This window comes from Antedon bifida, chromosome 3 (assembly GCF_963402885.1).
Source record: "Antedon bifida chromosome 3, ecAntBifi1.1, whole genome shotgun sequence".
Classification (NCBI taxonomy): Eukaryota; Metazoa; Echinodermata; class Crinoidea; order Comatulida; family Antedonidae; genus Antedon; species Antedon bifida.
Genome location: NC_136228.1, coordinates 12,028,534 through 12,049,997, shown reverse-complemented (window position 1 = coordinate 12,049,997; position 21,464 = coordinate 12,028,534). Strand labels below are relative to the sequence as shown.

The 21,464-nt window shown below is 33.7% G+C and overlaps 3 protein-coding genes across 4 annotated transcripts; all 3 read left to right on the top strand.

Moving 5' to 3' along the window:
• Positions 1-3,862: 3,862 nt before the first annotated feature.
• Positions 3,863-12,251, top strand: LOC144837041 (uncharacterized). Of its 2 annotated transcripts, none has more exons than XM_078692023.1 (9): positions 3,863-3,950; positions 5,267-5,503; positions 5,884-6,050; positions 6,161-6,268; positions 6,602-6,751; positions 7,122-7,755; positions 8,811-9,052; positions 10,516-10,691; positions 10,973-12,251. In XM_078692023.1, exons 1-9 carry the CDS (start codon positions 3,914-3,916, stop codon positions 11,601-11,603), a joined length of 2,382 nt encoding a protein of 793 aa, XP_078548149.1. In that variant the 5' UTR covers positions 3,863-3,913; the 3' UTR covers positions 11,604-12,251. The 2 variants fall into 2 exon arrangements, with proteins under 2 accessions (XP_078548149.1, XP_078548150.1); XM_078692024.1 differs by lacking the exon at positions 3,863-3,950 and adding an exon at positions 4,661-4,723 and having other exon boundaries at positions 10,973-12,250.
• A 589-nt stretch (positions 12,252-12,840) lies between these two features.
• On the top strand, positions 12,841-14,116 carry LOC144837460 (anaphase-promoting complex subunit CDC26-like). Its single transcript, XM_078692585.1, has one exon. It carries the CDS (start codon positions 12,933-12,935, stop codon positions 13,233-13,235), a length of 303 nt encoding a protein of 100 aa, XP_078548711.1. The 5' UTR covers positions 12,841-12,932; the 3' UTR covers positions 13,236-14,116.
• A 1,022-nt stretch (positions 14,117-15,138) lies between these two features.
• On the top strand, positions 15,139-21,102 carry LOC144837622 (uncharacterized). The gene is made up of 2 exons (XM_078692816.1): positions 15,139-15,314; positions 18,244-21,102. The coding sequence occupies exons 1-2, from the start codon at positions 15,251-15,253 to the stop codon at positions 20,709-20,711; spliced, it is 2,532 nt and encodes an 843-aa protein (XP_078548942.1). The 5' UTR covers positions 15,139-15,250; the 3' UTR covers positions 20,712-21,102.
• The last annotated feature ends 362 nt before the right edge of the window (positions 21,103-21,464 follow it).

Here is a 21,464-nt window from a genome sequence, read left to right as displayed (position 1 = left end):
CGTTATAACACTTGACCTACTTAATGTTTTCAAATTAATTTGGTATGAATAACATTATTTCACATAATTGTTTTCTTTGTACACTATAATGGGTAATGTATTAGGTAAAACAACTTAGTTAAAAAAATTACTTTCGATCAAAATTGTTGTATTCTCTTTACAACTTTTATACCTCATGGAAGAATATGTGCTTTTTAATTGGCAATATTAATGGTTAAAGGATTATTAATGAATATCTTAATTTTGATATTATAAAGTCTATTAGCCTAAACCGTTTTCAGGTATTTTTTAAAAACATTATTTCAACATTTATTTTTGTGCGCTATAGACGGGTACTGTAGAAAATATAGTTTAAAAAATATTGTTTGTATTGTGTTTAAAACGACTATTATCACTCAAGGACTAATGTGCGTTTGAATTGTTAATTAATAAAGGATTATTAATGAATATGTTTCAGGTAACAGTTGATATCATGAAATTTAAAAAATCCACATTAGTGCCTATTTCACCCAATTGTTTAGTTTGTGAGATATAGACGGGTACTACAAATATAGTTTTAAAAATATTACTGTATATTGTGTTTAAACGACTATTATCACTCAATGAATATTGTGCGCTTTTAAATATTAACAGTAACAGTATTAATGAATATGTTAATTTTGCTGTTATAAGGTAGTGTAAACTGTTTTTAAGTAACAGTTGCTGTAATGACATTTGAAAAAAAAAACATTAGTTCAGCTTTGTTTTTTTTTGTGCGCTTATAGATGGGTACTGTAAGATGATGTCATTGTAGGCCTATGTGGGTGATTTTTAATTCAGAGATTTGTTCAAACATTCTAGGTCTACAGTGGTAAAACATTTAGTAATTTATAGATTTTATAATAAAAGACATTTATGCCATAAACGATATGCGTAAGAACACCATTTAAACAACTTAATGTGATGCTTAACATTTAGATACAATTATCTTCCTACATCATATTACCTAGGAAACAAAATGCAATGGGAAAAAAAATTGCTTTTGACAGTTTTGAAAGAAATTATTGTATAATGTTATATAAGTTATGAAAGAGTAGTAATAGGCATATTTAAATTGTTAAATAAAAAATTATTTCAGCTACTTACAGTTCAACATTACATTCGTTACATTACAATTATTGTATTGTTTTTAAAACAGCTTTCATCACCCAGGGAATGTGCGCTTTTTAATTGTTAATTAATAAAGGATTATTAATGAATATGTTTCACATTAAAGGTTAAGGCATATTTCACAATATGTTAATTTTGTTGTTATAAAGTCTATAAGCCTAAACCGTTTTTCAAACACTATTTCACCCAATTGTTTAGTTTGTGAGGTATAGACGGGTACTACAAATATAGTTTTAAAAATATTACTGTATATTGTGTTTAAACGACTATTATCACTCAATGAATATTGTGCGCTTTTTAATATTAACGGTAACAGTATTAATGAATAATATGTTAATTTTGCTGTTATAAGGTAGTGTAAACTGTTTTTAAGTAACAGTTGCTGTAATGACATTTAACAAAACCGTCAGTTCAGATTTGGTTTGTGCGCTTTTATAAAATGGGTACTGTAAGCAAGTTTAAAAAGATATTACATTGGGATCGATTGCAACTGTTTATTGAAGTGGGGTGGTATTGAATGACTATGCAGTGTGTCGTCACATGTTGACGTAAGAAGTTATTTATTAGTTCTTAGTTTATATACTACGATAGAGCCTACTTTAAATGCTGTTTTAATTTCAGGTAGTCATGTTCTACTTGTGTTGAAAAGTGTTAATGAATAAAACGGAATAAATAACTTGTGGTTATCGTTTTTAACCAAACTGTTGTATTTGTGTTTGCTTCAGAAATTATCTTCTAGAATCGTAACAAGTCAAAACAAAACTAAAATGAATTCGCCGTAAAAGGACATAGGTAAAAGTTCGCGGAACTAGTTTGGCAAATGGTAAAGTAGTCAAGGGTCATCTACCCATAACAAATTAATTATTCGCCGTAGAGGGCGTCGATGCAAAAACTATTTGGAAAAAATTAAGTAGGTCAAGTGTTATAACGTTCGTAAAAGCCAGTTACTTATTCGCCGTAGAGGGCGTAGACGCAAAAAAAGTTCGCGGAACTGGGTAGCAAATGGTAGAGTAGGTCAAGGGTGATCGATTCATACCAAACTATTTAAAAAAAATTAAGTAAGTCAAGTGTTATAACGTTCGTAAAGCCAGTTACTTATTCGCCGTAGAGGGCGAAGATGCAAAAAAGTTCGCGGAACTGGGGAGGCAAATGGTAAAGTAGGTCAAGGTTGATCGATCCATACCAAAACATTTTGAAAAAATTAAGTAGGTCAAGTGTTATAACGTTCGTAAAGCCAGTTACTTATTCGCCGTAGAGGGCGAAGATGCAAAAAAGTTCGCGGAACTGGGGTGGCAAATGGTAAAGTAGGTCAAGGTTGATCGATCCATACCAAAACATTTTGAAAAAATTAAGTAGGTCAAGTGTTATAACGTTCGTAAAGCCAGTTACTTATTCGCCGTAGAGGGCGTAGACGCAAAAAAGTTCGCGGAACTGGAGTGGCAAATGGTAGAGTAGGTCAAGGGTGATCGATTCATACCAAAATATTTTGAAAAAATTAAGCAGGTCAAGTGTTATAACGTTCGTAAAGCCAGTTACTTATTCGCCGTAGAGGGCGAAGATGCAAAAAAGTTCGCGGAACTGGGGTGGCAAATGGTAAAGTAGGTCAAGGTTGATCGATCCATACCAAAACATTTTGAAAAAATTAAGTAGGTCAAGTGTTATAACGTTCGTAAAGCCAGTTACTTATTCGCCGTAGAGGGCGTAGACGCAAAAAAGTTCGCGGAACTGGAGTGGCAAAAGGTAGAGTAGGTCAAGGGTGATCGATTCATACCAAAATATTTTGAAAAAATTAAGCAGGTCAAGTGTTATAACGTTCGTAAAGCCAGTTACTTATTCGCCGTAGAGGGCGAAGATGCAAAAAAGTTCGCGGAACTGGGGTGGCAAATGGTAAAGTAGGTCAAGGGTGATCGATCCATACCAAAATATTTTGAAAACATTAAGTAGGTCAAGTGTTATAACGTTCGTAAAGCCAGTTACTTATTCGCCGTAGAGGGCGTAGACGCAAAAAAGTTCGCGGAACTGGAGTGGCAAATGGTAGAGTAGGTCAAGGGTGATCGATTCATACCAAAATATTTTGAAAAAATTAAGCAGGTCAAGTGTTATAACGTTCGTAAAAGCTAGTTACTTATTCGCCGTAGAGGGCGTAAATGCATAAAATGTTATTAAACTTTGACCGGAAGAAGTAGAGGAGGTCAAGGCTAACATGTTGGTGCAATATCAACTCAATTAGACAGTTATTACGTATTAAAATCTGTTTTTTTTTAAATATTTGTGAATGTCCCTTTAATTGAATTTGAATAAGGAACTAGGAACTAGGAACTAGTAACCAACTTCACAGACATGGGGAAATCCCTTCCATGCATGTTTTGGTTGTGCAATTGCTGACTACCTAACTTTCTGTATTAATACAATAACAGCGCCATCAATGTTGTAGTAGGTGTTTATAGTGTGAACTTTTGATACAATTATTCTTAGTAACTTAAGAGGACAAAAATGGAAATAGGGTATTAAATACGTAATATGATTATTTAAAATTGTGTTTATTTTGTTCCAGCAATGGTGTTCTAAGCCAACATTATTTGCTACTATTGTAATCATATATAACAATACAAATGCCTATGTGAGTGATATTTTTAAAATAGTACTGATATAAAAAAGATTTAAAAACTTAATATCCCAAAATGGTATAATCCAAGATTCCTCTTCCCGACGATCGAGTAGCCAGCTAGCTAGTCCGGATTTCAACGTTGATTTCAAGGTTTTGATGCTTTTCAATCCATTATTATTATTAGAAAAAAAAGGTTAGTACATTTTTTTTAAATAATAAAACTGCTTTACTATTTATTTAACTATATTTTAAGATCGTTTGGTTATTGATTTTGAACCCCGCCAAATTAACATCTCTAGTTAGGCCGGAGAATGAGTCAGACTCTCACTCAGTCAACGTAGTCAGTGCGCTAGCAGTATTATTAATCTCTATACGCCCGGTGTCGCCAGATAGGGGCCCGGTATCGCCTGGTAGGGTTTTATGATATAAAATGATGTCAGGTACATTTTATTAACATTCTTAACTGGTAAATTTAACTTGTGTATATTTTTCTTTCCAGAAACAAGTTAAAATAATATTTTAAACTTTTCATTCGTCACAACGCGTTCGCAACGCGTTCAACTCCACAGAAAACGTTATTTATCACAGAGGGCGGTCTTCAGTTTGGAATAAATCTAATCAGTATTTTGACAATTTTTCACATTTAAAACGTGCATTTAAATATCACAATAACATTAGATTTAATGTTAGCATGTACTTGATAACATTTTATATCAAAATAGCCTACCGGGAGTAGATATGACGCGATTACAGTCAGTTTTGCAAATTTAAATTAAATTCTTTGATGATGATTACTGCCTCTCCGCTGAAAAGTCTGCTGACATTGCCGCTTGGGCTGCTCCGTGAATCTCGTTTACCAGTTTCTTCCAATCAGATCTTTCATTGGCTAGTTCTTTAAGTTATTTGATGTCTTTCTTGATTTTCAATTGTCCGGAATACTTGATGTTTGTGTTCTGCTTATAAAGGGTGAGTAGGTCAGTGCTGAGAGTTATTGGTAGGGTGGTTCTCGGTCTTCCTCGAAATTTTATATTGGTAGTATTGCTGAAATAATAGCTTATTGCTGTGTTGGCTGGTGTACATGGGTCCCTTAATATTATTTAAAATTGTTCCCTAAAAAATTTTAATTTAATTTCCTCAACAAGATAATAGTAAAATAGCATATAAAATTATTAATTTAATTACAGGTGCCGACTTCGCTCCTCTAATGATCCCACCCGACTTTTCATTCAACGATCTAATCGGAAAGCTGGTGACAATGCTTTTTCTGTCACCGTTCCGCGGATCTGGAACGCGCTACCTGTCGATTTGAGATAAGCGAATTCGGCACCTCTATTTTAACGTCAACTTAAAACTTTTCTTTTAATTAATTACCAAGTATTGTTTAGACGCTCTGTTCTTTATAGGGCGCCATATAAAAACTTGTATAGAATAGAATAATAATAATAGTTTTGACCAGGGAGTTGGTCTGACTCTTTCATTTTAAAAACTCCTATTTTATTATCTTCTCAGCAAAAATGTTAGCCTCAAATGAGGTAGATTCTACAACAAATTGTGATCCAACGTCGGAGACTGTTGATGATAGTTCGCAAGAAGAAGAAATAGGGAATAGTGATGTCCCACTACAAATAGAAAAGTTCCATGTTGTAGGATCATTGATGGAAGTGGAAAATATCATTAGGGAATATGAAAAGAAAACATTCTCAAGATTTGTATCGGACAAAACAGATAGAGGATTTAATCGCGATGGTATGTATTTTAAAGGGTAATCTTTGATATTGTTGTATAGACAGTCGACGCTCTTAATATCTGACTCTCTGAAAACCGGAAACTCTCCCAAAATCAGGTCCAGAAGGATTCATTTCTACCATTACACAACACATTCCAAATACCAGACTTTCCTAATAACCATATTAGGCCAGCCCAAAGGTGTCCATTATTGGGAGAGTTGACTGTATAATTATTTAATGTACTATACTATCATTGTATATCAAAAAGATATAGTATTCTCCCATTTCCATTAAAACATTTTAAGGAACATTAATCACTTAATTACCCTAGGCTCTTGATGAAAGAGTGAAAGCCCTTTTTAACTTAGTATTACTTTTTATTATTTTTTATGTATCTAGATTGGCAGGCAAAATGTAAGTTTAGATGGAAGCTGAAAGGTTTCCCACTATTAGACCCAACTATTCCAGCAATGTATCTAGGCTCTAAGTTACTCACGTGTCAGTATGGAAAAGATCGTAATCTTAAAAACAAAAGAAAATGGAAGGAAAAGCAAAACAGAAAACGGGTAATTTTATGATAGATTATATTTTATGACATACTTTATAAACCTGATGATCAATCAGTATGAAAGCAAATTTTGTTTATTGGTTAAAAAAAAAGTCTCTTGTATTTTAGGAACTAAATGGAGCAGTTAAAACATACAATAGATCACAACCAACAAAGAAAGTGAATTGTCCAGCATCTATCTGGATAAAGAAGATGGCAACATTCCCTGCATATAAGGTGAGCATGTACAGTGCTTGGTTTTAGAAACATTGTCACGTCAGCCTACTGCATTTAAGCAATTGTTCACATGAAGGTTCAGCTTGTTAAGCTTGATAGTGTGGACAGAGCTTTAGCCAACCATTTGTTAGCATCCAAATACATGTGAACGCGTTTAAAATAAATAAATAGTTCTAACACCATTAAATGATTTTCTTTGTTGATCTAAATTTTTAAGAGGTATGAACAAAGCAAAGTTAGTACAGTAGCTTTTATTTTAAAATCTAATAATTATGAGGTATAACTTGAAACATGGTTTTAAAATAAACATATAGATTGATTTGCTTGTTTTAGTTAACTAGACCAACAGAAAGTTCCAGGAAAACAGCTGCTAATAAATTCTGGAATGACAAGACAAAGAATGCGAAATCAGTTGAAGTAATCATGAAATATTTAGTCATATTACCTGATCTTGGTATTCATAAAAACCATCCAGTTGGTGAGGTATGTTTTTATTATTAATATTTAATAATATTTGCTCAGTTATGATAATAATATTGATGAAGCATCTGTGCGAGTAATCATGAGGCTGTCTACACTGTAGGTACAGTATTGTTAGATATCCTCACCATTACTGTTTCAGCTTGGTTTTCTAAGGACGTAGACGCAATGCAATCGAGTTGACCAATTACAAGCAACAGTCGAATTAATCCATCCCTTGTGATTGGTCAACCCTTTACAGTACTTTACGTCGCTTTGTTGCATCTCTAGTGTGAACCAAGCATTATGCATGGTGTTAGTTTTCTATTGTATTATACTAGTAAAAGAAATGTGCAATAAAATATTATATGAATGTTATATTGTTTTTCTTTAGTCATGTTTAATGGAAAAGACTGCCAAAGAAATTATTCAACAAATTGAATCTCTGGCTGCACGAAAAATCTGGAAGGTTTCCGTCATCTCAAAACATTTAGATGAGTTCAGGCGCAACACACTCTTTAAAAATAAAGAGATGCCTCCAACGTCCAGCAGAGCATACTTTCCAAATCATAAAGATTTGCATAATATTTTATACAGGTACAAATGTAGAAATAGGTCTTCACCTGTAGAACTACAACAACTCGAGGAATTGGTTCAAAATTGGTCTGAAAAAAATCCAGATGATCATTTTTATTACAGAAGAAAGGTTAACGCGAAAGAAAACTCTAGCTTTTTACTCTGCTATCAGTCAAAACAGCAAAAACGTTTGTTAAACTTGTATGGAGATTTAGTTATGCTTGATGCTACTTATAAAACAATTGGTTACTCTGTACCACTTTACTTTCTGTGCGTTCAGACGAATGTGGCTTATCAAATTGTGGGCTTGTTTATTGTTCAAAAGGGAACTAATCTCACCATGATGGACGCACTCAAAATGTTTAAGACCTGGAATCCTGATTGGAATGCTAAATACTTCATGTTGGATTTTGCCGAAAAAGAAGAGATTTCCTTGAAAAATATCTTTCCAGGTAAGAACAATATCAAAATTACTGCAGTTTTCATAGCATTGCTAGCCTGCTATAATAATTAATTTATTAAAGTTCTGGACGACAACGTTATTAGGATTTTGCCTGGAATAATAGAGAGGTTTCGCAATCTTACGAATACGATAACGAAAACGGATACGTCACACACACGTATTCGTTTTCGTAAGCCAGTAAAAATCTGTTTCGCAAACGAAATATTGAGGGCGCCGTCCAAAACGTGACTGCGGTAAATTTGAGCGAAGCGTAGGTACGTGTTGCTTGGTGCTTGGCTGCCTAGGCCTAGCGTAACATCAAAGCGAGTGAGGACTTTAAAAACTGCTATTTATCAAAATTGACCTAGCATTTTAGTAAATTACTTTAGTAAATTACTTTCAATAAATCTATAATTATATTATAATCATGAATCGTTCCTGTTTCAAATTCAGAATGTGCAAAATGGATCAAAAACTATACTCGTTTTGTAGTTACGAATATGACTGGTGATATTCGTCAACACGAATACGCTTTACGAATATGAATTGGGGATGAGCTCAAAAGTTTCACAAATGTGTGACGTATCCGTTTTCGTTATCGTATTCGTAAGGTTGCGAAACCTCTCTACTGAGAGTAGAGTATGTTTTCCCAAAATGTGTTATTTTTACCCCTATAGTTTGCCATACTTCTAATTACTGTGTAATATTATTTGGGCGTGTGACTACTAGTCCAATTTGAATTAACTAATCAAAATCCAAAATGTCCTGCCTGGCACATAATAGACCTAACAAGAAAAGTGTTACTGTACTGTATGTCGCCTGAGTACATCATCAATTGAAAACAACAGGCTTGGTACAGTAGGTCAGATTTTTAAAATAATTTTATTTGTATGTACTATTTTATTTATACCCTATTTAATTGCATATGTTTTTTTTTTATTTTTGCAGTCTAATTAATTAAATATATATAATATCTAATAAATTACATTTCATATTTCACATAATTCTTACAATCCACAAAACAAATAATGTAGTGATAATGGTAACATGTTGTTCTTTTTTCAGATTGTAAGATTTTCATGAGCGATTTCCATCGTGAGAAGCGGTGGGAGAGTTGGGGAAAGTGCAGCGAAAATGGGGTGACGGAACATAGAGAGATGATGATGTCAACCTTGCGCAGGATAGCTGATGCTAGCACTACCATTGATTACTTAGCAGCAGTGGCTGGCTTGACAGAAAGTCAAGTATGGAAAAATTCTGTCAAGCTCCAAGAGTGGATTAACACCATGTGGCTGCCTTCATCTCAGGTAAGAACTGCAGTGCTGCAAATGCTCTTTTTGTTTTTAATACAGTGATATAAAACTACATCAGGTTATGGATTTCATCTTTGCATTTTTTGGTTGACACCATTTTGTGAATTGCAATTATAGGATTGTTGTCTTAGGACAACTTCCTGTATGCTCTGGACAACTACAGTAGCTGGAGAGGGGAGATAGTTGTCTTTGGTTTTTATCATCATAATGTGTAGTTGCCAGTCAGCGGTATGTAATTTGTGGGGTTGGAGATTTTAAAAAAATACATTTCCGGATAAGGAGTAGGATAATCGAGATCAATAAATTATCAAAATAATATCAAGTACATAGCTTTCATGATCATACATCGTGATTGGGTGTTACAATTATATCAATGGTCTAAATAAAAGAAATACTTCATAGCACGAATTAGCAGACATACAAGCATTGTTAGAATAACACTTTCTTTGTCCAATGCTTCATTTGTTGAATCATGGAGGAAATTCCTCCATGGTTGAATACTGTGTAGGCAGATAAATAGCATACAAAACACCCTTTGTTTGCAGAACATAAAATAGTTGCAATTGTTTAAAAATACATAATGCATGAAGATAATGGACAAAAAGATAGTCTAAGCTTGAAATAGTTTCATATTTAATATTTAGTTTGGTATGTGAAAATACACTATGATAGTTTTGGCATACTTAATTGTCTATTTATATGCTGATACCAATGTTTTTTTGGTAAAGTAGTCCCAAGTCTTGGGAAAATCTTTACTTTAAAAATGTCTTAAAGATGTATTGTCCCCCTAAAAAAATATTTTTTTAAATGTTTTTGTTGAATATGTTATTTTAATGTCACATAATAGTTATTCACTCTCACAAAAAATTGGGTCTGAAAAAAATTTATTTACCTGAGAAAAATGTAATTTAAAGCAAAAAATGGTCAAATTGTCTGGAAGACAATGAGTTTTTGGGTAATTTAACTGTTTATTTTGTCTTTTTATAGGTGAAATAATTTTTTTCCCCCGTTTTTTTTCTTATGGAAGTGAACAACTTCATTAAAACTGCAAAATGGCCTATTCAAAGTCCGATTTTAAAAATCTTTATTTTTCATGATTTTGGGGGACAATACATCTTTAAAAGGTCTGATTTCCATATGTGTCTCAATTTCTTAAGGCCAACACAGACAGCGTACTATATGGCCTGACAGTCGTCTTGTTGGGAGAAAATTAAACATGTTTAAAGTTCTCGCAACTACCTGAAAACTACGCTCGATGCTATCTCAAGACGACTTGTCGAGATTCAAATCAGATAGCACCAACAAGTCAAGACGCTTTGTCGGGCCTTGTCGTACGATGCTGTCTGAGTTGGCCTTAGATGCCTTCCATTTGATGTGTTCTGTGAAGTCAACACATGATCTGATCATATATTTTTATAATTAACTCAATCATAAATAATGTTTTGTTCTTATCCTAGAAATGGGTGAGGGCATTCAAGCCTACCGAGATGGTATTCCATGTACACAATAGCAATGGATTGGAAATGATGGCTGAGTTGCTTCCATTTGCCTACATACAGAGCTACAACAAAGCTGCAATTAGTAATATGGTAGAAGAGTTAGTAACAAACTTTATGCCGACGGTTTACCATAGGTATGTATTTTATTCCTGTTATTTCATATTTAACACACACCATTGTTCTAGCGAATTGGAAATAATTTTAGGTCATTATCATCTATGAATGGCAAGTGAAAGGTTTCTTGGTAATCTTCTTACAGGTTGCATACAAAATGTTTAAATATGCTTGGATTGATTTGCTTGATAAAACAATAATTGAGTTTTTGATTTAAGAATACAACAAATTTAAAAACATTGTGGTGATGAGTTAATAATTTTACGTATCACTTAAATCCAATTTTTGCTGTCTTTTTCAGATACGAGACAAGGAACCTTGAAGCGATAGAAAGACCAAACATTCCAGAACCTGTACGAAATACACCAACATTTGTAGTAGACACTTTCATAGCCATGTCAAAAAAAGCTGCTTTGTTAGATCAGATAGATATTCAGAAAACAGATTTAGGAACTTTTATAGTTAAAACCGCAGGAATATTGAACACAGTTTATTTTGGCAGCAGTGAGAAATTACCATTTTGCTACACATGCGAAAACTGGGAACGTCAACGCCAACCATGTGAGCATTTCCATGCCGTATTCCAACGACATCCAGAATGGAGCTGGGAACGGTTATGCTCAGAGTTTAGAAACTATCCTAGCCTTACCTTGGATCATACCATTGTTCCCATTCTGAATACTACTAACCAAGAAGCTATGGAGGCAGCATATTTTGTAACCTGTGAGAGTAGTAATGTCGAAAGCGAGTGCGGTGAAGCTTTTGAGGAAATGGACCAATCAGCATCCTTAGCTGAGCAATGTAGAGAGTGCTTAACTGAAATCAAAGACTTTACTTTTGTAATTGATGACACGTCTACTTTACAGAACTTGTTGACATCACTAGAGCAAGCCAAGTGTGCAATTAAGCAGCAAAAACAAGTAACAACTTAAAATGTAAAGCTATTAAAAAGTTAATTGGATTCTTGTAAATAATAAATGTTAAATAAAGTTAATTTTATGTTTGAATTCAAGGTTGAAAATCGGTAATTATAATAAGATGAGTGATCAATATAATGTTTGGGACAAAGGATAGCCAACAACTACAGAAAAGTAATAGAAAAGTGTAATCTATTTTTTTGCATGGATGAGTGAATTTTCTATATCGCCCTCTTACTTTTGATTGACCACAGTTACTTTTTTCAAATCTTCTTCTCCCCATTCATTATATTAGTTGTATGGTCCATCATAATTGGTCAAATTATTCGCATTGCATTTATGTCCCAAGCTTAAGATTACATTCATTCCAAAACTATCAGCTTTGATAAATAATAATATTTGAGAGTACAAAATGTGACCGATTATTACACAATTTCATTTGGTACATTCAAAGTATGATGAATGGGTTGTCACTGATAAAAAAATAGTACCGTACTGACGCGGGTATAAGCCCACCCTCCTTGAACATGAAATCACAAGAAGTTTGGGGGGTGGGCTTATACCCGAGTATGGGCTTATACCTGCGTCAGTACGGTAATAATAAATAAATAGAAATGTCAAAAATTGATCTGATTATAAACAAACTGAATTAAGTGGAATTTATATTTGATACAGTATTTTTATTATACAAAAATAAATCCTCTTTTTGAATATGGAATAAGTTTGTCTGTTGATATGTTGTGCTTTTTTGAGTTTGGGAAAAATTGTTTTAAATTGACTTGCTTAAATCGACATTTAATTGTTAAACCTTCTTATGTTTTAAATGGAATTAAAGTACGCTTATGATTGTATGTATTGATACATGCATGATTGATAGTAGAGCCCCTATTAAAAGTGTCCCTTAATAGGGGTGTAATCTGAATGGGTTGGCTGTAGTGTTATAACTAACTTATACATATTGCCCCTCATTTGTTAAAATAAATTAAAATATACATTATATAAAAATATATATTATTATTTTTCAATATCATACTGTTTATTTATGCAAACTCCGTTTTCAGTAATGAAAATGAATATTATTATATTCAAAAATCCAAATGTTATTACAGCTGGGGGAAGGTAAAAATTAGTATATGTTGCATCAGTTTGCAATAATTCTATAATTATTATAGAATTCGGTATTTGATTCAGAAATTCACTTTTTGCACTCCATACGTTCATTTGAAAAACAGAACAGCGCCTCCTTTGATGATCCATATTTCGATGAAAAAACGTGTTTTTTAGAGCTAAAGTAAATTTGAAATAACCTGGATTTATCATTATTTCTGAACGGTTTGATAAAATATGATTAAAAGAGGACCTACACGAATTGAACCAAGACTTGAAGATATTGATGAATTTGAACGTTTTAAGAAAGAACTTGAAAATAAACGACGAGAAAAGAACCAGGTTTCACATGCTAGCAACCCCGAACAATCGACATCTTCTCCCGTACAGGACGCTGTTATGGAAGGTCTACCGTTAAGCCTAGGCCTAGTTCCAGATGCAAAACAAAAGCAAGACGAAATACACAGACGTATTGGTTATGATCCAACTCCTGTGCAGACTGCTTCCAATAGAATAGGAGAACTTAGAGATGGTGTATGAAATTGAATCAAATGTATGTGTAAATACCAACAAAAAAAGTACTATTATTTATAAAAAAAAAAATTCTCTATATATAAATTCGTGACAAAAAAAAAACACTGTACGCAGTCAGTCTCAGTCACGTCATGGTGGACAAAGGAGGCAATTGATGCTTAGGGGAAAATGGAACTATTAAAACCTCTGTTAACAGATTTTTAACTAGGCCTATTATTCAGATACTTAGTATGGTGATTCCTTAGTATCATACTAGGCCTAGGCCAAAAAAGGCTGGCTGGAAGAATTCTTTGAGATGTTTGTGGAGAAAAAGAGAGTTTTTTTATACAATGTGCTGGCATGACTTAAAATATACACCAGGAACATCAAAACATGACTGATGACTAGAAGAAGAACAACATCAGCAATTATGTCATTTTACTACCAAACTTACCAACTTTAATTACTCCGTTTCTATACATATTTGCATGTATTAAAATTACCATAATTCAATCACCAGGCACGCCTATTAAATGTGCTGGCATGACTTGGACACCAGGAACATCAAAACAAGACTGCTGGCTGGAAAAATAATCAACAACATCAATTATGACTGTCATTTTACTACCGAACTTTAAAACTTAATTACTCCGTTTCTATACATATTGCATTTAACATTACCATAATTCAATTACCAGGCCTATCATTTATTAAAAGCCAATCTATTCTGAAACCAATTTTTATACAAATTAAATAAGTGACTGAAAAATAACCAAACAAACTAGTTAATTAATTTACGCTAGAATTTATATGAATTAGAAATTAAAATATAAATTTAAAAAATGAGTTATTTAGTATCAATTTCGATCAATTATATTTTAGTGGTTTTGACCTGCATTAGTCAAATATTTTATGTGGTTTCGTTTCTTTTATTATATGATGCTTTTACGAAATTTAAGCCATTACCCAACCCTTGTTTCAATTGTTGTTTCAGTACCTGGATTAAAGTGAAATATGAAGGCGTGATCCCGCGTCTAAAAATCTATTCAAGTACGTATGCCAGAATTTATAGTGGATACAACGGGGGAACGCTTTTTCTCCTGCTGGTCCGTAGTTTGAAAAGGACACTTCTTCCTAAATCCTAGGCCTATAAAATATCGTTCGTTCGAACTTTCAAACGCACACCCCCCTCCCCTCTGAAAAAAAATTAATTATCAGTAGTGAAATTGCGTTCAACATCCTACATTGATATCGTATTGGCAAAATAATTGGATGATCTCAATTTCTTCACCTATAGCGCGATACAAAGTACTGTACTTATTATTTCCACAGACCAAATTAGTTGATCACACGAAGTACACTAATCAGTTATAAAATCGACGATACCAATTAGATAACAGAAAAGTCAAGCTATATGAACAACAGTCATTGTTGTAGCCTATATGTGTTGTATTAATGGCTTTTTCAATTCTAAAATTGTATACAGAGTCAAGGTACAAAGACAGTAGGCCTACATGTGCTAAGCACAATGCTTTCATAATTTATTAAAAGGCAAACCAATTTGAGGTTTCATTCTGAGATTCGGTCTGCTACTTTATTTACTGTTCACTCAAACAAACAGAACATAAAACCTAATTTTGTTTCCAATAAAAAAGCAAAGACTTTGTGTGGCTATCAGTCGATGGTTAGGTACACTTGATGAACCTTAATTGTCATACCTCGATTCTAAATGTATAGCCTACAGTAGTACTAATACAGTTTTAAAAGTCACAGGAATTTAGGCCAACACACCTTCCGTCACCCACTTATAAAGGCTATTGTTATATTTGGATGCATGGTTGAGTGACCTAAACTCTATTCATTCAAATTCAACCTCAAGGCTTTCATTATTCACTATCTGTTCTTAAATTCTTTTCAACAGTAGCGTGTTGTCAGTTCACACAACCATGGCTCAAACTTGTTGAAGTTCTGACAAATGATCGAAATTAATACAATTTGATTCATATTTTTCCAGATGTTGCGTCTGAAACGAATACATAAACATGTCTGAATCACCAGAAAAACAGCAGCAGAAAAAAACATCGAAAACTAAAGCATTTAAGAAAGGTAAGTTGAAGAAGTTTTAGCGCCGTTGTGGGCGACAATAAAGCCCTTTAAAATGACGCATTATTTGACAAGAACCTTTCGGGAATACAATCTTTGAATTGTAAAATGGAGGAATTACCCATTCTTTTAATGGCTGTAGCGTAGGCCATCGATACAAAATATTTTCTTGCAGGAATATACGGCTATTCCTAAATTTTTTACTGTTTCAGTTAGTACCGCAAAACAAAAATTAATTAAAAAAAATATAAGAATTCAATATTTCACCCGATTCTCTGACTAATTTGACCAAAGGAAAAAAAAAAGCATTATTATTATTATATTTTTTATATTAATTTTTGTGTGTAGTGTGTGTAGTGACTTAAACTTAAACTTTTGTTGTTTCCTCATATTTCTTTGATGAATATTTTGTTTATTTTCAACTTTCTGTGAAAGGTATTTTTGTATATGGTCATGTTGAGAATTAAAACACTCTCTAAACGTATACGTTGACCTGGATTCATTCCGGTGAAAACGCGTGGTGACCGCGCAGAGTCACTAAAGATGAAACAGATTATAATAAGAGAATAAGGATATTTTTTAGTTAGTTAGGCCTATTTTCTGAGTGTTTTAGTTAGTGATTCAACTAAACAAAACAGACAATGCCATGGCCGTGTTTTATTAAACCTCTTGATTGTCAATGAATGGTTATTATTCTGACATAATTATTTACTTTGACCTTTGTTTAGGTGTTTGAGGAGTTTACCGTATTACCTATTATCTAGTTTAATATGTTTTCACGCTCAATGTTACTCTTGGGAGAGTCTTAGTTCTACCATCGTTAACATGCATTCATTTTGTAATGTCAGAGTCGAATCTACTGTATGATATCATGGAACTATAATATAATAGTTCCATGATGATATTGACAATTTGGGAGGGGAAACAACAGATTAGGGGTGAAGCCTGAAGGCGAAGAACCTACAGTACAGTAGGTACGAAGTCATTCCTCCACTATTGTAGATAGGTGCTTATAATGACAATTAGTATAGTACAGTACAAAATAGATTAACATTATCGTCGACTTCAGCCCATAGTAATACCAAACTGTAGAACTGGTCAGTCCTATATAAAAATGTTTTATTTGCGGTTTCTATCTAAAATAATTGTTCACTTATTACAGTAATTATTTAATAATTTTGTAACTTATCCTTTATTTAAAATATTCCACGTTTCTAGTTACAATTAGGTCAGGCTTCATGAAGAGAGAAAGTTACACGACACAATATAGACATTAATTGTATTTGGTAAAGAAAAATGAAATTAAATTTGTCATTCCTTATCCATTGCGTTCATATCCACATTACATCTAATATAAATTGATTTTGTCAATTAAATACATACCTTAGTATGGGACAGTAGTAACAAAAGCAAAGTTAAAGAGCTTACGAATGTTACAATAACTTGGTAATCATTACCACATTATTTACTGTATATAATTAAGTAGTATAATATTTATTAAGGGTAACTGTTCCAAAATCATGTTTATTGAAATAAATAATACTGACTTGATGGATATTTAGCAGTTTAGTACCTATATCTTGATATTTGTTGAAGTCTTAAAAAGAAGAATATTATATTATATAAAAGAATATTTATTTTGCCCAGTTGACTTGCTGACTTGTTAATCGACGTGTTAAAATAAATAAGGCTGCTTTGAACACCAAGGTTATATAAATACTCTTTCTTTCTCTTTCTTTCTCTTTTTAGAAACAAAATTTTGTAAAGAATTGATTTATTTATTTAAAATCTTCATAGATAATTTGGCACAGTAGAGTGCTTATGGGTCGACACCGTTTGGTATGTAGCTAGTCTATAGAGAAACGATCAAGCTTTGTATACAATAATCCTTCAACAATTTCTTTTCAATTTGTTAATATTTGGCTTTGATTATTGAATAGTAGTAGCAGCTAGGCTTAAGCTGAAAAGCCAGTTTTTATTTCTATAACAAAAACTGAAAAATACCTTAGTTCGCTTCCATTAGAGAATCAAACTTGATACCTTAACTATTTTAAATCGAAGTATTCAAAAATACATTTACCCTTATTATAGAATGTTGGTTTTCTGGAAGTCGTTTCAACAACATAGGCCTAGGCCTTGTTTGTGGGTTCGTTTTAAATAATTATGTACGGCAACCAACCACAGGATTAGGTTATAAAACTTTTTTCTTGATAGAGGATAGTGACTTATCTGTATTCATCTAAAATATACTTTATTTGTATACATTTGTTAGAAAAAATCTTGTTTACAGGTACTTTTTGAATTGATTTGTTAAAGTATACAGTACATTAAACGAGGTATTATATACTTGTCTTTGTATTGTAACAGCATAAAGTTGTGGGAATGTTGTCACCCATTCCGAATTTTATAAAAATCGTTTGGAATTTCAATTTGTTGAAAACACGCAAAAATGCGAACATTAAACGTTGGTAATATATTCGTGGAAACCAAGTGGATTGAAACGTAACGACACTGTTTTTATATATCAATATGATAGTACATGCAGTATGACAAGACGATCTCAGTTGTTTACTTTTAACACGTATCATCAAAACAATAATGTGTTTCATTCAAAATTTTAAAAAAGAACTTCCCAGCTACACTAATGCCAACAAATACGGCACAATAAGTTCATAACATAGCCCGGAATGCTATAAGATACCGTGGTCCTTTAATATGGAAACATCTTTACTAGATTCTATCGTCATGACGGCGCATGTTGATATTTGTTACTGAACCTATAATCCTTTAGGCCTAATAATGATTATAATATATTCGGTAATTTTTCTTTTTTTTTCATTAAAAAAATATAGTACTGCGCTAAGGTATATTGTTATGTCTAAGTTATTACAAAAAAATCAATCATTAACAAATTGAAATGTTTTCTTTGCAGGAATTTCAAAACTGGTAAAGAGTCCCAAGAAGTCGCATCCTGCGACAACAACCTTTGATGGAAGTAGCGGAAGTGGTAGTGGATCTGCAACTTTAGGCCACGGCTACAGAACAGGACAAAACAAGAACCAAGATGGTATACTCAAACGAAGCAGATCATTGAATCAAATTGACACCAAGGATGATGATGACACTGAGAGTCTTAATTCGGCAGCGACTATCAGTGTCTTTAGAACTGTACATTTTGACAGTACTAAAAACCTAGAAGAAGGCAGGATATCTGATGCTGGATGGGCTTCTTCCAAAGCTTCCACTTCAAATGGCAATGCAGTGCCGCCACAAGTAATAGTACATGATTCTGAGTATATACAACCAAACGCCATACCTGGTCAGCAGTATGGGAGTTCAGATCATGTTTCCAGAGGTCATAGGTCAGCGACTCTTCCTCGTAATGTTAAACTTCGGTCATTCAGTGACAGTAGTGAAGGTAAAAACGAATCAGTCGATAATGGAAGGAGTGAAAGGCAAGATCAATTTAAACGATCACAGTCATCTCCAAGCGCAAGAGAATTAGATAATCTTGGAGTAATTAAACTTGTGGCAAGCAGTCAGAACCTTGCAAGCACTCCCGTATCAACTCCTCAGACCGTGACAACAGTTCCTATTCAAAGTCCTCAACAAGTGCAAGGTATACCTCCTGCCCAACTAAAGGAATTGGAGGAACGAATCGAGAGAAAGGTTAGAAGAACTGTGGATAAAATATTACGGAAGCAAAGAGAAACTGGCGCTCCGTCACTTTCTGGTACAAACCAGAAGCTGACAGTTTGGGAATGTATGGTTCTTGAGATACAGCGAGTAATGGAGACATTATACATTGAGAAAGTTCAGAAAGAACGACATCTGATACGCAAGGAAATAATCAAGAAACTTGAAGCTGAGAAACCTCCAACTCAGGAAAGTGAAACACAGGCTAATCTAACAGTTGTCGAAGCAAGACCATTTATTAAACCGCTGGAAGTGAAACATACAGATTTTGTTTCACAGACTGACGCCATTCCAGAACCAGAATTGTCCATTTTGGAAACCCAGACGGCCGACGTTAGTCAATACAACATATCGTCACAAACAAGAGAATTAGAAGAGATTGGTATAATTGAATCACTTAAAGCAAGACTACAGAATCTCCAAACAGATTACGATCATTTACGTAGGCAGTATAATAGTAAGCTTGAGGAGATGGAAGAAATACGCATGGAAATTAGTACGTACAATAAACCAACATCCAATCTGGTAACAATAACAGAAGAAACACCAACCTATACTTCTGGAACACAAACAAAGGAACTCACTGAAACGGACATTATTCGTAATCTTCAGAAAAGGTTGTCAGATTTAGAGAAGGAACACAGTCGAATTGAGATCTTGTATGAGGAGAAAGTAACAGAGATCAATACACTGACATTAGAGTTTCAACAAAATATAATGAATCTTGAAGGTCAGATTAAACAAGCACCTAATACGACAAATGTCAAAGTTCAAGTTAGCCCTGACGCGTATGATTCAGGTATTCAGACCTATGTTAAAACATCTGATCTCTGGACGTACACTGATGCTGGTAAGCAGTATCCAGACTCATCTGACCTTCAAATCCAGGTGAACAAAGTTACCAGAGACGAAGGATCTTCAACAATCGAAACACCACGTTTTAACATTGGTGTCCAATGTTCACCGGCTACCAGGGACGCCTCAAACTCAACTATACTTTCATTGTCAGATCTAGAAGAAATCGAAGAGTTTGCTAGTCTGTATCATCAGAGAGAACAAACGGAAATCGTAACAAAGACAGTTCGGTCAGAAACTCCTGAGTTGCCAGACAATACATTATTTCTGAAGTACCTTGAGACCTCCGGAAACCGAAGTGACGATGTTGTTACAGCTGCTGGTGTTCTTCTAAAGTCAGACAAGCCACACACTGTGTCGTTAGAATCGATGAGATATATGGATGTTGAGACAAGCACAGATCAGTCATCAGGTGAATCATCTGGTTATTATTCAAATATGATAGACAGGAACGGCTTAGGTGAAAGTAGTCATACAATGTCTTCACTCAAGTTTACGAGTTTACAAGACACGAGACAAGCAGATACTAATTATGGTAACAACAACGGGAATGGTTATTTTTCTAACAGAGACATGAATGGTGACAGCAGACAACATAACCCATCAATGTCTGGGACCTATCTCTTTGACACTGAAAGAAGAACAACAAAACTCACCAGTACTCCTCAAAGTGAAGATCACGAATATTCGTTTGAAGTAACCACTTCAAGTATGGGACGACCAAGCTTTGGGTCAAATGGTTCCGCCAGCTCTGATAGGCCAAGGAGATTCTTAAAATATGGAGTTACTGGTCAACAATATCATCCAGTGGTCGATTTGAGGTCGCCTACCTACGTTCCAGGACCGTGAGTGATGTATCTAATGTAATTTAAAGTCTGGCATAACTGGTCAGAAACCTTTTCAATGGATTTGTTTAATAAACAATATTTTAAAAGAAAGCATCAAATTCTAACTTGGCCGTATAGGTAAATATTTATTTTAACTTCAATTATATTCTCATGTGCTGGATGCAGTATCTGTTGATTGATATTTGTTAAGACATTATCCGCTGATGCATTTATGAAAAAATACAATTACTTGATAGCAGTGGGAAAAGGTTAGACCTTACATGGTGTCTTGAAACTAGCGATTATCGCATAGTCAGTGAAAGAATTCCAGAAATTAATGATTCTTTGAGGGATTTAAGTTGCTTTTTAAACAATTTATAAGAATGTCCTCTTAATTCTGGTAAAATTCAATTTGGTAAAAAAAAACAACAGATCTACATTCTCTATGTAGAAGTGATGATTTGTTCCCACTTCGACGTAAGTGCACGAACTTTCGTGATTTGTCAACTAAAGCTTGGTTCCCACTAGGACGCAACGCAAGGATATAAACGCAACACAAACGAGTTGACCAATGACAAGCGACAGTCGAATAAATCCATCGCTTGTGATTGGTCAAATCTCTTACATTGCGTTACGTCGTTGTATTGCGTCTCTATATGGAACCAAGCATAACTGGCGTTAGGTGTCTACGTCACGTGGAAACCAAGCTTTACTCAGATCCGAAAAAAGTGAAAACACTAACCAATCACAATGTAATAATTATTTTTATAAAGAC